Here is a 17,068-nt window from a genome sequence, read left to right on the forward strand (position 1 = left end):
ACTGCTCTGAAGTCTCAAAAAGGAAATGAAACATCTGGCAGGGACCTAGGCACTGGAAACGACAAGGTCAAAAAAAGCCCTGTTGACACTGCAAAGTCCTCCTTACTAACATCTGGGGGCTAGTGCCAAAATTGGGAGAATTGTCTCAAAGACAAGTGTAGCAACATCCTGACATAGTCATACTCACAGAGTCATTCCTTACAATTTCCCAGCCAACTCCATCAAAGTTCCAGATATGTCTTATCCGACTGACAGCACAGATCCCGCACAGGTAGTGGCACATATATTCGGGAAGGAGTTATTTACTGTAGACTCTGGACGTCAAAGTCGAATGGTATCAGGTTAACAATATACATGGAATGCTCCTGCTGGACACTATATACTGTCATCTCACAGCTGATGAATCAATATTCTTCCATGTTGAACAATACAAGAAGGAAATACTTAGGCTGGCAAGGGCACAAAATGTACTCTGGGTAGAGGATTTCAAGTCCACCACCAAGAAGGGCTCAGCAGCAGCACTACCGATTGAACTAGTTGGTACCTCAAATACACAATTGCTATACGAGGTCCACGGCAGATGGTGAAGGAAACAACAAGGAGGAAAAAGTTAAAAATCACACAACACCAGGTTATAGTCCAACAGGTTTAATTGGAAGCACACTAGCTTTCGGAGCGACGCTCCTTCATCAGGAAAGCTAGTGTGCTTCCAATTACCTGATGAAGGAGCGTCGCTCCGAAAGCTAGTATGCTTCCAATTAAACCTGATGTTGTGTGATTTTTAACTTTGTACACCACAGTCCAACACCGGCATCTCCGAATCATGACAAGAGGGAAAGACATACTTGGCCTCATGCTTACCAATCTGCTAGCTGCAGGTGCATCTATCCATGTAAGTGACCATCATGCAGTCCTTGTGGAGACGAAGTCCTGCCTTCACATTGAGAAGACTCTCCATCATACTTGTGACATTAAATGGAACTGATTTCAAACAGATCTAGCAACTCATAACTGGTGATCCATGAGGAGCTTTGGGTCATTAACAGCAGCAGAATTGTACTCTCAGCCCTGCATATTCCTGCTCAACCATTTCTATCAAGCCAGGGAATCAATCCTGCTTCAATGGAGAATGCAGGAGGGCAGGTCAGAAGTAATACCAGGCATACCTCAAAATGAAGTGTCAACCTGGTGGAGTTATCACGCAGGACTACTTGCATGCCAAACAGGATAAGCAGCAAAATGACAACAGAGCTAAGTAATCCCACAACCAACAGATCAGATATAAGCTCGGTAGTCCCCCCCATCCAGCTGTGAGTGATGATGGATAATTAAACAACTCACTGGAGGCGGTGCCTCCACAAATATCCCCATCTTTAATGGTAGAACAGCCCAAGATATCATTGCAAAAGATAAGGCTGAAGCATTGCAAAAACCTTCAGCCAGAAGTGCTGAGTGAAAGATCCATCTCAGCCTCCTCCAGTTCTTCCCAGCATTATGGATGTCGCTCTTCAGCGAGTTCAATTTATTCCACATGACATCAAGAAATGGTTGGAGGCACTGGATACTGCAAAGGCTCTGAGCCCTGACAAAGTAGTGAAGAATTGTGCTTCAGGACTCACTGCTCCCCTCGCCAAGCTGTTCCAGCACTGCTGCAACACAGGTATCTATTCAGCAATGTGGGAAATTGCTCAGTTATGTCTTGTACATTAAAGAACTGGGCAAATCTAACTTGGCTAATTACTATCCCATCAGTCCGCTCTTGATCATCAATGAAGCAATGGAAAGTGTCATCAACAGTGCTATCAAGCAACACGTACTCAGCAATATCTGCTCTATGAAGCGCAGTTTGGGTTCAACCAGGGTCGCTCAGCTTCTGACCTCCTTAGAGCCGTAGTTCAAACGTTAACAAAAGAGTTGAATTCCAGAGTGGAAGTGAGAATTACAGTCCTTGGCATCAAGACCATATTTGATCAAGTGTGGCATCAAGGAGACATAGCACAAGTGGAATCAATGGATATCAGGGGCAAACTCTGTACTGGTGGGAGTCATACCTGGCACAAAGGAAAATAGTTATGTTTACTGAAGGTTAGTCACCTTCGTTTCAGGACATCTCTGCATGAGTTCCTCAGGGTCGTGTCCTAGACCCAACCATCATCAATGATGTTCCCTCCATCATAAAGGTCAGGTGGGGTTGATTGCACAATGTTCAGTAACATTTGCGACTGTTCAGATACTGAAGCATTCAGTGTTGAAATGCAAGAAGACCTGGGCAATATCTAGGCTTGTCGGAGAAAGTGAGGACTGCAGATGCTGGAGATCAGAGCTGAAAATGTGTTGCTGGAAAAGCGCAGCAGGTCAGGCAGCATCCAAGGAAGAGAATCGACCTTTCTGGCATGAGCCTGAAGAAGGGCTCATGCCCGAAACATCGATTCTCCTGCTCCTTGGATGCTTCCTGACCTGCTGCACTTTTCCAGCAACACATTTTCAATATCTAGGCTTGGGCAGACAAATTTCAAGTAACATCCACGCCACACAAATGCCAAGCAATGACCATCTTCAATAAAGAGACAATCTAAAAAGCATCCCTTGACATTCAATGGTGTCACCTACACTGAATCCCCCACTATCAACATGCTGGAGTTACCACTGACCAGGAAGGCAATTGGATTCGCTACAAAAACACAGACTACAACAGCAGGTCAGAGGCCAGGAATACAGCGGTGAATAACTGATCTCCTGGCTCCCCTATGCCTGCCCACCATCTCCAAGGCACAGGTCAGGAATGTGACAGAAAATACTACATTTGCGTAGGTGAGTGCAGCTCCAACAACATTCAAGAAGCTTAACACCATCCAGGACAAAGCTGCCCACTTGACTGGCACCACATCCCTCCACCACTGATGCTCAGCAGCAGCATAAGTGTCCATGGTCTATGGATGCACTGCAGACATTTGCCAAAGATCCTTAGACAGCACTTTCCAAACCTCCCACTTCTTCCATCTAAAAGATCAAAAAGCTGCAATTTTTTAAAATCACTTTTGACAATTTAAATCAAAGGGGATGGAAGCTAGGGCAGTTGTACGCTCCTCTTGGAGGATGTGGGACGTAGGTGTCCCTGTTGACTTCACCTGCAAGTGCACCTAACTCCAGCTCCTCACAGACCATTTTAGGGAACTGGAACTGAATGAACTTTGGATTATTTGGAAGGCTGAGGGGGTGACAGAAAGGGGTTTAGAGGGAGGTAGTCACACTTAACTAACAGAATAAAGGTAGCTGGGTGACCATCAGGAGAGAGAAACTGAATATGTAGTCAGTGCAGGTATCCCTTGTGGCTGTTCCTTTTAACTTTTAATAATAAGTATACCGCTTTGGATACTGTTGGGGAGGGGGAATGACCTACAAAGGGAAAACCACCGCGGCCAGGTCTCTGGCACTGAACTTAGCTCTATGGCTTAGAAGGGAAGGTTTTGGGTTGGAGGGGTGGATGGGGTGAACAGGAGAACAATAGTGATCGGGTGTTTCACAGCGGAATAGACAGGGGATTCTGTAGTCATGAACGAAACTCCTGGATGGTATGTTGCTTCCCAGGTGCCAGGATCAGGGATGTCTCAGATCGAGTCTACAGGATTCTTAAGGGGAAGGATGAGCAGCCAGAAGTCTTGGTACACATTTGTACCAATGACATTGCTAGGAAAAGGGATGCGGACCTGAAAAGTGAATATAGGGAGTTAGTTTGGAAGCTAAAAGGCAGCACGAGCAGAGTAGTAATCTCAGGATTGCTACTGGTGCCACAGGCTAGTGAGGCTAGGAACAGAGAGAGAGTGCAGATGAACATGTGGCTGCACCGCTGATGTAGGAGGGAGGGCTTCAGATATGTGGATCATTGAGATATCTTCTGGGGAAGGTTGGCCCTGTAAAAGAAGGATGGGTTGCACCTGAACTGGAGGGGTACCAATATCCTGGGTGGGAGGTTTGCTAGAGCTCTTTGGGAGGGTTTAAACTAGCTTGGCAGGGGAATGGGAACAGCAGCAATGGATCCGAGGATGGAGTAGCTGGTGAATAGGCAACTACAGTGTACAGAGAGTCTGTGAGGAAGGACAGACAGTTGATATGGCAAAATTGCATCACTGTGATGGGTTGAAGTGTCTATTTTAACACAAGGAAGTGTCAGGAACTTAGAGCATGGATCAATACTTGCAGCTACGATGTTGTGGCCATTATGGAGACTTAGATATCATGGGAACAGGAATGGTTGTTGGATGTGCTGGGGTTTAGATGTTTGAAGAGGAATAGAGGGAGGTAAAAGAGGTGGGGGACTGGCGTTGCTGATCAGGGATAATATCACAGCTGCAGAGAGGGAGGTCATCGAGGAGGGTTTGTCTACTGAATCAGTATGGGTGGAAGTCAGATTCAGCAAAGGAGCAGTTACTTTATTGGAAGTTTTCTGTAGACCCCTCAGTAGCAACAGAGACATGGAGGAGCAGATTGGAAGGCAAAGTTTGGAAAGGTGAAGCAGTAACAAGGTTGTCGTCATGGGTGACTTCAACTTCCCTAATATTGATTGGAACCTCCTTAGTGCAACTTGTTTGAATGGAGCAGACTTTTATACATGTGTCCAGGAAGGATTCCTGACTCAAAATACAGATGGGCCAACTAGAGGGGAGACCATATTGGATTTGGTGCTTGGCAACAAACTAGGTTAAGGGTCAGATCTCTGGGTGGGAGAGCATTTCGGTGGTAGTGATCACAACTCCCTGACCTTACAACACTCATGGAGAGGGATAGGAGCAAATGATTTGGGAAAGTATTTAATTGGGGGAGGGGGAATTAATGTTCTCAGGCAGGAACTGAGGAGCATAAACTGGAGACAAATATTCCCAGGAAAATACACAACATAAATGTGGAGGTTATTTAGGGAGTACTTTTTGTGAGTGCTGAATAGGTTTGTCTCAGTGAGGCAAGGAAGGGATGGTAGGGTGAAGGAACCTAGGATGACAAGAGATAATCAAGAGGAAGAAGGAAGCTGACTGAAGGTTGAGGATGCAAGGATCAGACAAGGCTCTGGAGGGTTACAAGGTAGCCAGGAAGGAACTAAAAAAATGGACTTAGAAGAGCTAGAAGAGGGCATGAAAAAGCCTAGACCAATAAGATTAAGGAAAACCCCAAGTCATTCTACGCTTCTGTGAGGAACAAGAAGATGGCCAAAGTGAGGGTAGGGCCGATCAGGTATTGTGCCTGGAGTTGTAAGTGGTAGGGGAGGTCCCTAATGAATACTTTGCTTCAGTATTCACTAGTGAGAGGGACCTTGTCGTTTGTAAGGACAATGTGAAACAGACCGATACGCTCCAACAGATTGATGTAAAGGAGGAGGATGTGCTGGAAATTTTGAAAAATAAAGGATATTTAAGTCTCCTAGGCTAGCCAAGATATATCCTAGGTTACTACAGGAAGCAAGGGAAGAGATTGCTTCACTTTTGGCAATGAACTTTGCACCCACATTGTCCACAGGAGTAGTACCAGATGATTGGAGAGTGGCAAATGTTATTCCCTGTTCAACAAAGGGAATAGGGATAACCCTGGGAATTACAGACCAGTCTTACATCGGTAGTGGGCAAATTATTGGAGAGACAGGATTTATGATTATTTGGAAAAGCATTGCTCGATTACAGACAATCAGCATGGCTTTGAGAGGGACAGGTCATGCCTCACAAGCCTTATTGAATTCTTTGAGGATGTGACAAAACACTGATGAAGATAAGAGCAATGGATTTGGTGTACACGGAGTTTAGCAAGGTGTTTGATAAGGTTCCCCATGCTCGTCTCATTCAGAAAGTAAGGAGGCATGGGATACAGGGAAATCTCGGATGCTGCCTGAATTGCGGTGCTCTTCCTGCACCACTGATCCAGAATACAGGGAAATCTGGCTGGCCCACAGAAGACAGAGGTTGGTAGTAGATGACAAGTATTCAGCCTGGGGTTTGGCGACCAGTGGTGTCCCACAGGGATCTGTTCTGGGACCTCTGCTCTTTGTGATTTTTATAATTGACTTGGATGAGGAAGTCGAAAGGTGAGTTAGTAAGGTTGATGATGACACGAAGATTGGAGAAGTTGTGCATAGCTTGGAGGGCTGTTGCAATGGGACATAGAGTCATAGAGATGTACAGCATGGAAACAGACCCTTCGGTCCAACCCATCCATGCCAACCAGATATCCCAACCCAATCTAGTCCCACCTGCCAGCACCTGCCCCATATCCCTCCAAACCCTTCCTATTCAAAGACACATCCAAATGTCTCTCAAATGTTGCAATTGCATCAGCCTCCACCACATCCTCTGGCAGCTCATTCCATACACGCACCACCCTCGGCGTGCAAAGGTTGCCCCTTTGGTCTCTTTTATATCTTTCCCCTCTCACCCTAAACCTATGCCCTCTAGTTCTGGACTCCCTGACCCCAGGGAAAAGACTTTGTCTATTTATCCTATCCATACCCCTCATAATTTTGTAAACCTCTATAAGGTCACCCCTCAGCCTCCGACGCTCCAGGGAAAACAGCCTCAACCTGTTCAGCCTCTCCCTGTAGCTCGGATCCTCCAACCCTGGCAACATCCTTGTAAATCTTTTCTGAACCCTTTCAAGTTTCACAACATCTTTCCAATAGGAAGGAGACCAGAATTTCATGCAATATTCCAGCAGTGGCCTAACCAATGTCCTGAACAGCCACAACTCCTGTACTCAATACTCTGACCAATAAAGGAAAGCATATCAAATGCCTTCTTCACTATCCTATCTACCTGCGACTCCACTTTCAAGGAGCTATGAACCTGCACTCCAAGGTCTCTTTGTTCAGCAACACTCCCTAGGACCTTACCATTAAGTGTATAAATCCTGCTAAGATTTGCTTTCCCAAAATGCAGCACATCGCATTTATCTGAATTAAACTCCATCTGCCACTTCTCAGCCCATTGGCCCATCTGGTCCAGATCCTGTTGTAATCTGAGGTAACCCTCTTCGCTGTCCACTACACCTCCAATTTTGGTGTCAGCTGCAAACTTATTAACTATACCTCTTATGCTCGCATCCAAATAATTTATGTAAATGACAAAAAGTAGAGAGCCCAGCACCGATCCTTGTGGCACTCCGCTGGTCACAGGCCTCCAGTCTGAAAAACAACCCTCCACTACCACCCTTTGTCTTCTACCTTTGAGCCAGTTCTGTATCCAAATGGCGAGTGCTCCCTGTATTCCATGAGATCTAAGCTTGCTAATCAGTAAACAGGATGCAGAGCTGGGCTATTAAGTGGCAGATGGAGTTAAACCTGGAAAAGAGTGAAGTGATTCACTTTGTAAAAGTCAAATTTGAATGCAGATTTTAGGATTAAAAGGTAGGATTCTTGGCAGTATGGAGGAACAGACGGATCTTGGGGTCCTCTGTCCATGGATCTCTCAAAGTTGACACCGAAGTTGATAGGTTTGTTAAGTAGGCGTATGGTGTTTTTTTTTAGATTAGATTACTTACAGTGTGGAAACAGGCCCTTCGGCCCAACAAGTCCACACCGACCCGCCGCAGCGCACCCACCCAGACCCATTCCCCTACATTTACCCCTTCAACTAACACTATGGGCAATTTAGTATGGCCAATTCACCTAACCTGCACATCTTTGAACTGTGGGAGGAAACCGGAGCACCCGGAGGAAACCCACGCAGACACGGGGAGAATGTGCAAACTCCACACAGTCAGTCGCCTGAGGCGGGAATTGAACCCAGGTCTCTGGCGCTGTGAGGCAGCAGTGCTAACCACTGTGCCACCGTGCCGCCCTCAACACAATATGTTCAACATATTGTCTAGCTATCACCATTGTTAACAGCTAACCTGAGAATGCAACTTTAAAAAGTTTTGTGATTTACACATGAAAGAAATGAAACTATCACTGTATTCTAACAGATGAAAGGCTTAACAGACAATCAATGTTTCAATGTATAATTTCAGTTACATCACACTGTAAATTTTTGCTATAAATTCTGTGTTACGATCGAACACTCCACTAGCACCTGATGAAGGAGCGTCGCTCCGGAAGCTAGTGTGCTTCCAATTAAACCTGTTGGACTATAACCTGGTGTTGTGTGATTTTTAACTATGTCTTATGAAGGTTGAGATAGCCAGGGTATTTCTTACTGGAGTGAAGAAGGATGAGAGGTGACTTGATAGAGGTGTACAAGGCAATGAGAGGCATAGATAGAGTGGACAGCTGGAGACATTTTCCCAGGGCATTATTTTAAGGTGATTAGAGGAACGTTTAGGGGAGATGTCAGTGATAAGTGCTTTAGATAGAGAGTGGTGGGTATGTGGAACGCACTGCCAGCAGTGGTAGTAGAGTCAGAGACATTAGGAACATTTAAGCGACTCTTGAATAGGCAAATGGATGATCGTAAAATGACGGGTATGTAGGTTAGTTTGATCTTAAGACTGGGATAAAAGGTCGGCGCAACATCGAGGGCTGAAGAGCTTGTACTGTACTTTACTGTTCTATATACGTTCAAAGTGGGAACATCACAACCTGCAAGTTCCCCTTCAAGCCACTCACCATGTTGACTTGTAAATGTACCACTGTTTCTTCCTTGTCATGATCAAAATTCTGGAATTCCTTTCCTAACTGACTTACGAGTCTACCAACAGTACATGCAGCGGGTCAAGGAGACAGCTCACGGCCACCTTCTCAAGTGTCACAAATACTGACCAGTCAGCAACGCCCACGTTCTACCATTAAACAAATTTAAAGCTGGTGTACAAGTACCTGCAAGCTGCTTATATCTGAATTAAGATAACCACATCAAACCTTATTAAGATAAAAATATTCAGCACTTAAATAGTTAACAAATTGGGGATCCGTGCAGTTAAGTATTTGCTGGCCCTGAAGGTATCCGGTCCGCACTCTACATTGCGCAGCCAAGAAAAATGGGTTGATCCTGTTCGTTTTCGTCCAATTCTAATCATGTTCCTATGACATAATGTATTTGCATGCCTGATTCAACCAATAGCATTGGCTGGGTGGAAACCCAGGGAAGAACAATGTTCACGAGGTTGAGATACATTATCTGAATTCAGTTATTTCATGCGGGCACTATTGGCAGTTGAAAAGCCTGTCTAACAGGCAGTAGAAAGGTGTGACTGCTTCAAATTTATTGCTAAGAATCTTGTTACAGGAAGTGGAATACGATTCTTACCAGCTTTAGTCGAATATTCTTGCAAGACAGTGAGCAACGATCTTACCGTACGTATTAAACAACTCAGGAAGGCTGGATTTAGCTTTGTCTACACAACTAGACTTCAGATTCCCAAGAACGGAATTCCTACTGTGGAGTTGCACAACCGGAGTCAGTCACATCAATGCTCTTTTAAAAACAGGTTTAAAATCCGGACTTTTGGCAAAACAGATTAACTCGTCAGAAATGGCTTTAACCGGTAGCCAAACGAAACCGATGTTGAATGAACAGCCCAATGTTCACTCTGTACAATAAACCAACGTTCGCCTTAAAGATAAAAGGAAAGAAGCCATTTCACACCATTGTGTAACAAGGTGCAAGTCCACCGTCAATCTAACCTAGGGGAAATGTCCTACCAGTGAACCAAACGGAAGCATAGCTATAGCGGGAGCAGTCCTCAGCATGGCAGAACCAAACTTTACATGTAACCCTAACGACTCCTTCAAGTATACGTTGTACAGTAGTGTGTACAGTTTGGTGTTTCTAATTGGCCTCGTGTCAAATTGTGTGGCTCTGTACGTCTTGAGGTGTTCCTTACAACTCCGAAACGAAACGATAACCTACATGACCAACCTGGCAGTGTCAGACCTGCTGTTTGTTTTCACGCTGCCCTTTCGGATTTTTTATTATGTAACAAGAGACTGGCCTTTTGGGGATTTGCTGTGCAAGGTTTCGGGAACGCTGTTTCTCACCAATATGTATGGGAGCATCCTCTTCCTGACCTGCATCAGCGTGGATCGGTTCCTGGCTATCGTTCACCCTTTTCGGTCAAGGATGCTGAGATCGAAACGAAACGCCATCATTGTGTGTGTGGCCGTGTGGGTGACAGTGCTCACCGGAAGCGTGCCAGCAACCTTTTTGCAAACCACCAACAACACAGCCAATCAAACCAAGACCTGCTTCGAGAACTTCTCCAGCCAGGCTTGGAAACACTTTCTGTCGAAGATTGTCATATTCATTGAGATCGTGGGCTTCTTTATTCCTCTGCTGTTGAACATCTTCTGTTTCTCAATGGTGCTTAAGACTTTAAAACAACCCATTACTCTTTGCCGAAGCAAGTTAAACAAGAAAAAAGTTCTCCGCATGATTGTGGTCCATTTCCTCATTTTCATCACCTGCTTCGTGCCCTACAATGTAACTCTGGTGATGTATTCACTGGTAAGGACTGGAACAGTGGGAAACTGCTCTGTAGTGACCGTAGTTAAAGCAATGTACCCCATTACGCTATGCTTTGCCGTATCCAACTGTTGTTTTGACCCAATTGTGTATTACTTCACTTCAGAAACCTTTAAGAATTCCATCAAGCGAAAGTCCAAGTCACTACGGCTGGACTCGGACTTTGAGGCTTCGCACTCTACCAGCTTCCTCAATAGTACCGTAAGAACACTAAAATCCAAAATGCTCAATTCAGAGTCGACTGTTTAAGATCTCTGTGGCAGGTTTTTGTCACCAAATAAATTCTGAACCAATTATAAATGTCGATATCTGGTAGAATCACAGAATCCATACAGTGTGGACACAGGCCTTTCGGCCCAATGAGTCCACACCCAGACCCATTCCCCAACCCTATTACTCTACATTTACCCCTGACTAATGCATCTAACCTACCCACCCCTGAACACTATGGGGTAATTTAGCATGGCCAATTTCACTTATCCTGCACATCTTTATGATTGTGGGAGGAATCCCACGCAGACACGGCGAGAATGTGCAAGATCCACGCAGACAGTCGCCCGAGGCTGAATTCAGGCGCTATGAGGCAGCAGTGCTAACCACACAGTCGCCGTCATGTTAAGCATGTAGTTTTATAATAATAAAATCAACATTAATTATCACCAATTGGCTGTAGAAAATGGTTCTATCGCCCTGTTTCCAAATGGGAGTACAGTACTGTTATATAACTGAAAAGCAACGTTCTCTTTAACAAACCAGGGATATTGCACATTACTACTGGGGGAGGGGGCCGGGGAAAACGAAAGGAACAGTTCCTTTTCATGCATAATCACTACTCACTTAAACGCATTCTTTAATTTTTATACTCAAGTTTCATATAATGAAGTAGGTAATTAACAAACATTGGTTATATCAATGTAGCGAGTTTGTCAGTGGTACAAAAGGAACCTATAGCCACTAGGCATTGTTTTTACTATGCAGGACATTGAAATGTATATTAATATGTTCTAAAGAATTTTTATATTTTTAAACATTTGTATTTGTTTAAAATAAATCTAACATTTGGCCATTTTAGTGCGTGTCTGTGAACATGTATAATTAAATCAAGTTACAATCTTTAGCTCTGGCTGTGACACCAAGAGACTAGAATATGCGAGGTTGCTTGCTTTACTTTCAAATGGAAGTACTGTACAACTGAGAAGAAACCATCCAAATTAATTTTTTGAAACATTAATTTAGTTAATTGGTCAGCATGGACAAGTTGAACCGAAGGATGTTTCCATGCTGTCCAGCTCTGACTTTATGAACAATGCAGCTAATCAAAGATGTTTATACACACGTCAAAAATAAATTTTCATTTAGAAGGATTGAAGTAATAGCATTTTCTATCAATTTGCACCCCAGAATCAACCATCTTTATAATGACAATACAAAAAAAACTTCCCTCTTGAAGGTGCATATCAGCCCAAATGTAAATCAGTTGTAGCATACTCATCTTCCAGTGACAAAAACAGCAATTTTGTGCATATCTACCTCTGCAGGAAGTTAAACGCATCTTGGAAAATGGTCCAACATTTAACCAAGTTATAGACACACCAAGAACCTTGTTAAAACTGAGTCAGACTCCGTTTACTGCAGAGGAAACACTGTTTTCACTTTCATGACCAATAGATCTTACAATTCTAAATTGTCTCTCATTCCAAATTAGTCAGATGACAGAATAATTTCAGAGAAAATAAAACATGTTTTACATAATCTTAATTGATACTTATGCCCTGAAATACAATTGGATTAAATTCTATTTAAAAACAATTTAAGTGATTCTTTAAACTACTTTTTTTAAAAAAAACTTCCTTTGGTCTAAAAAAAGACGTTTTAAAGCAGGACGGGATTTTAGGGAAGAAATACCAGAGCTCATGGTTGAAGGTACTGCTGTCTATGCTGGGGATGAAAAAGGGAGCGATTCAACAAGGGCCAGAATCTAAACAATGTAGTTTGGAGGTTGTAGGGCAGAGCAAGTTACAAAGAAAGGGTTGACAGGTACTATGTGGGTATGGGAGATGTGGCTGCAAGGGGATCAAAGTTGAGGTTATTGTGAGACCTGAACAATGGAAGATTGGATAGGTTTGGCCTGTATTTTGGAGTTTAGAAGCTTAAGAGGTAACTTGACTGAGACACAAGATATTGAGGGGTCTGAACAAGGTAGATGTGGAGAAAGATTTTCTCTTACAAAGAAATATCAGGTGTCATTGTTTGAAAATAAGGAGGTTTCATTTAAAACAGAAATTAGGAGAAATTATTTCTGTGAGGATTAAGTTTCTTTGGAATTCTCTACTAAAAAGGTAGTGGAATGAAAGTGTTTGAGTATTTTAAGACAGAGTTGGATAGATTCTTGGGAGGCAAGGGGTTGAAAGTTGTGAACGGTAAATGGGAAGTTAGATTTGAAGTCCTATGCAGATCAGTCAATATCTAATTAGATGGTGGAGCAGGCTTCAGAACTGACTGGCTCGCTTCTGTTCCTTGTTCATATGAGGTGGCATTGGGAGTCCTGGCAAATCATATAACTAGGGCTTTAAACTCAATAGTGGGGCTTGGGTTCGGTTACATGGAAAATTAGGGAAAAAGTTAAAAGGAGGGGGAGAGCTTATTAAAGTTTTCAGAACGTAATAGGACATTGAGTATGGAAAGAGTCAGGAACTTCACACACAGCAGAAAAGGGGACAACTATGATCATGAGGAACAGTCATGGCTAGACTGAGAATGTTGTACTTAAATGCGTACAATGTACAACAGAAGGTAAATGAGCTTGTGTGTAGATTGAAATTGACAGGTACTATGTGGGTATGGCAGATGTGGCTGCAAGGGGATCAAAGTTGATTACTAAGTATCCAAGGATACACGTCCTATCAAAAATACAAATGCGTGAGGAGAGGGTGCAGGATTACCACCTTATTAGTAAGAAATGAAACTCAATAAGTGATATAGAGTCAGAAGATATAGAATCTGTGTGGGTAGATGTAAGGAACTGTAACAGAAGATCTGATGGGAGTTTGTACAGTAGTCAGGATGTGGAGAAAAAATACATCAGGAGATAGAAAAGGCATCTAAGAAAGTCACTGTAACTAATAATCATGGGGGACTTGAATATGCAGGATGACTAGGAAAATAAGGTTGGTATGAGGACTGGGGATGCTGGAGATCAGAGTCAAAAAGTGTGGCGCTGGAAATACACAGCAGGTCTGGCAGCATCAGAGGAGCAGGAGAGTCGACATTTTGGGCATAAGCCCTTCGTCAAGAATTTGCGGGGGGGGGGGGGGGGGGGGGCGAGGTGGAGATAAATGTGCTGAGAGATACATGGGAGGGGGCAAGCTGGAGGGAAGGTAACTTGGAAGGCAATATGGAGATGAAAGTGAGAGGTGATGGTGATAGGTCAGAGCAGATAGCTGGGAAGGAAAATGGATAGGTAGGACCGTTCAAGAGAGTGATGCTGAGTTGGAGGGTTGGATTTATGATAAGGTGGGGGAAGGGGAGACGAGGAAACTGATAAAAATTTACATTGATGCTGTGTGGTTGGAAGGCCCCAGGTCAGAAGATGGGGCGTTCCTGTTCCAGGCGTTGGGTGACTTGGATTTGGTGGTGGAGGCAGCCCATGTCCTTGGCAGAGTGTGAGGGGGAGTTAAGTGGTCAGCCAGAAGGCAGTGGGGTTCTTGGGTGCTTGTGACCCGGAGATGTTCTCGAACTGTTCCGCAAGTTGGCGTCCTGTCTCGCCAGTGTACAGGAGACCAAATCGGGAGCAACAGATAAAGTAAATGAGGTTATAATCGACTAAGAGAAAGTGAGGACTGCAGATGCTGGAGATCAGAGTTGAAGAGTGAGGTGCTGGAAAAGCACAACCGGTCAGGCAGCATCTGAGGAGCAGGAGAATTGATGTTTCGCACATAAACACTTCATCAGGAATGAAGTTTGTGGCCAAGGGGGCTGAAAGATAAATGGGAGGGGGTGAGGCTTGGGGAGGGGGGGGGGGGGGGGTATTAGAGAGATAGCTGGTAATGCAATAGGTGAATGAAGATGGGGGTGATGATGATAGGTTGGAGAGGAGGGTGGAGGGGTAGGTGGGAATGAAGATGGATAGTTAGGACACTTCAAGAGAGCAGTGCAGAGTTGGAAGATTGGATCTGGGATAAGGTGCGAGGAGGGGAAATGAGGAAACTAGTGAAATTCACATTGATCCCATGTAGTTGGAGGGTCCAACTTGCTGAACGTTTCAGAGAACATCTCTGGGACACATGCACGAAATAACCTCACCACCTTTTGGCCAAACACTAACTCCCACTCCTACTCTGCCAGGGACATGCAAATCCTAGGTGCCTTCCATCACCAAACCCTAACCACCTGACGCCTGGAGGAAGACCGCCTCATCTTCCGCCTTGGAATGCTCCAACCACACGGGATCAATGTAGATTTCACCAGTTTCCTCATTTTTCCTCCCCCCCACCCCCACCTTATCCCAGATCCAACTTTCAAACTCGGCACCGCCCTCTTGAACTATCCTAACTTTCGATCTTCCTTCTCACCTATATGCTCCACCCTCCTCTCCGACCTATCACCTTCATCTACGTATTGCATTCCCAGCTATCTTCCCCCAAACCCCATTCCCCTCCCATTTCTCTCTTAGCTGTCTTGGGTCACAAGCCTCATTCCTGATGAAGGGCTTATGCCCGAAACATTGATTCTCCTGCTCCTTGGATGCTGCCTGACTGGCTGGGCTTTTCCAGCAGCATACTCTTCAACAGTAGATGAGGTGTTTGGATGTGCAGGAAAATCCCTCCTGGATGTGAAAGGATGAGGGGGGAGGTGTGGATGCAGATCTTTACACCTCTTGCAGTGGCAAGGGAAGGTGCTGGGAGTGGAGGATGGGTTGGTGGGGAGTGTGGACCTAACAAGCGAGTCATGGAGGGAATGGTCTCTGCGGAATGCTGATACAGGTGGGAAGGGAAATATATCTCTCGTGGTGGGGTCTGACTGTAGGTGGCAGAAATGGTGGAGAATGATGCATTGTATCTGAAGATTGGTGGGATGGAAGGTGAGGACCATGTGGGATCTATCCTTGTTGCAGTTGGATGAGTGGGGATACAAGGGCGAAGGTACGGGAAGTAAAGAAGATGCACTGAGGGCATTGTTCACCATGTGGGAGGGGAAATTGCGGTCCTTGAAGTAGGAGGCCATGTGGGATGTTCTGGAGTGGAACTGGTCCTTCTGGGAGCAGATGCAGCAGAGGCAGAGGAATTAGGAGTAAGGGATAGTGGTTTTACAAGAGTGGGTGTGGGAGGAGGTGTAGTCCAGGTAGCTGTGGGAGTCGGTGGGTTTGAAGTAGATTTGTGTTTAGTCGGTCGCCAAAAATGGTGATGGAGGGGTCCAGGAAGGTCCAGGTGAACTTGAGGTCAGGCTGGAAGGTTCATGAACACCTCCTCTCTCCTCCCCCCACCTTATTCCAGATCCAACCCGGCACCATCCTACCTGTCCATCTCCCTTCCCACCTATCCCCTTCCAAGCTACCTTCCCTCCAGCTCCACACCCCTCCCATTTATCTCTCAGCCGCCTTGTGCCCTCTCAGATGAGCTTGGTAGCTGATCTCAGTGGAACCCGTGGAATGTCTATAGGATGATTTTTTTGGACCAGCTTGTCGTAGAGCCTGCTTGGGAACAGCAATTCTGGATTTAGTGATGTGTGATGAGACAGACTTGATTAGGAAGCTTAAAAGTGAAGGAACTCCAGGACGCAATGCAGTTTGAGAGGGAGACACAGATGTAACCGTATTACAATCGAATAAAGGTAATTACAAAGGCATGAGGGAGAAGCTGGTTAAAGTTGATTGCAAGGGGAGACGAGCAGGGAAGATAGTGCAGCAGCAATGGATAATTCAGGAGGCACAGCAGAAATTCAAGAACGAGAAAGAAGAAGCATACTAAGAAAGGATGAGTCAACCATGGCTATCAAGGGAAGTTAGGGACAGCATAAAAGCAAAAGAAAAAGCATACAATCTGGTGAAGATTGCCGTGAAGTCAGAGGGTTGGGGAAGCTTTTAAAAACCAGAGGATAGCTTAAAAAAGTAATGAGGGGGCAGAAGGATGAATAGGAGACCAAGCTGGCTAGTAATATAAAGGAAGATTGCAAGAGTACTTTTCAGATATCAAAAAGGTAAGACAGAGAAAAGAGTGGAATTGAACCAACAGAAAAATGAAGCTGGAAAAGTAGGAATGAGGATTAAAAAAATGATAGAAGTATTTTGCATCACATTTCACAACGGAAGACACCAGCAACATGCCAGAACTTCAAGAGAGTGAGGGGCACAGGTGAGTGTAGTGGCCTTCACTAAGGAAAATGCTGCAGAATCTGAAAGGTGGATAAACCACCTGGGCCAGATGGACTATACCCCAGAGTTCTGAAGGAGATAGCGGAGGAAATTGTAGAGGCATTGATAGTGGTATCTTTCAGGAATCACTGGAGTAAGGGAGCATGCCAGACGGCTGAAAAATGGTTGAGATAACATCCCTCTTTAAGAGGGGAGGGAAGCAGAAGACAGGAAACTTTGGGACAGTTCGCCTGACCTCTGTCATTGGTAAGTTTAGAGTCAA

At 44.7% G+C, this 17,068-nt stretch overlaps 2 protein-coding genes across 2 annotated transcripts in view; one reads left to right on the forward strand and one right to left on the reverse strand.

The window, feature by feature from the left end:
- Positions 1–17,068, reverse strand: part of rb1 (retinoblastoma 1) — a 197,664-nt gene that overhangs the window by 64,388 nt on the left and 116,208 nt on the right. The window lies entirely within an intron of this gene.
- Positions 9,095–11,507, forward strand: LOC122554943 (lysophosphatidic acid receptor 6-like). Its single transcript, XM_043700388.2, has one exon. It carries the CDS (start codon positions 9,663–9,665, stop codon positions 10,683–10,685), a length of 1,023 nt encoding a protein of 340 aa, XP_043556323.2. The 5' UTR covers positions 9,095–9,662; the 3' UTR covers positions 10,686–11,507.

The sequence above is a fragment of the Chiloscyllium plagiosum genome, unplaced genomic scaffold (assembly GCF_037043375.1).
Source record: "Chiloscyllium plagiosum isolate Xiang-an unplaced genomic scaffold, Cpla_swu_hap1 HiC_scaffold_12, whole genome shotgun sequence".
In the NCBI taxonomy this organism is placed as follows: Eukaryota; Metazoa; Chordata; class Chondrichthyes; order Orectolobiformes; family Hemiscylliidae; genus Chiloscyllium; species Chiloscyllium plagiosum.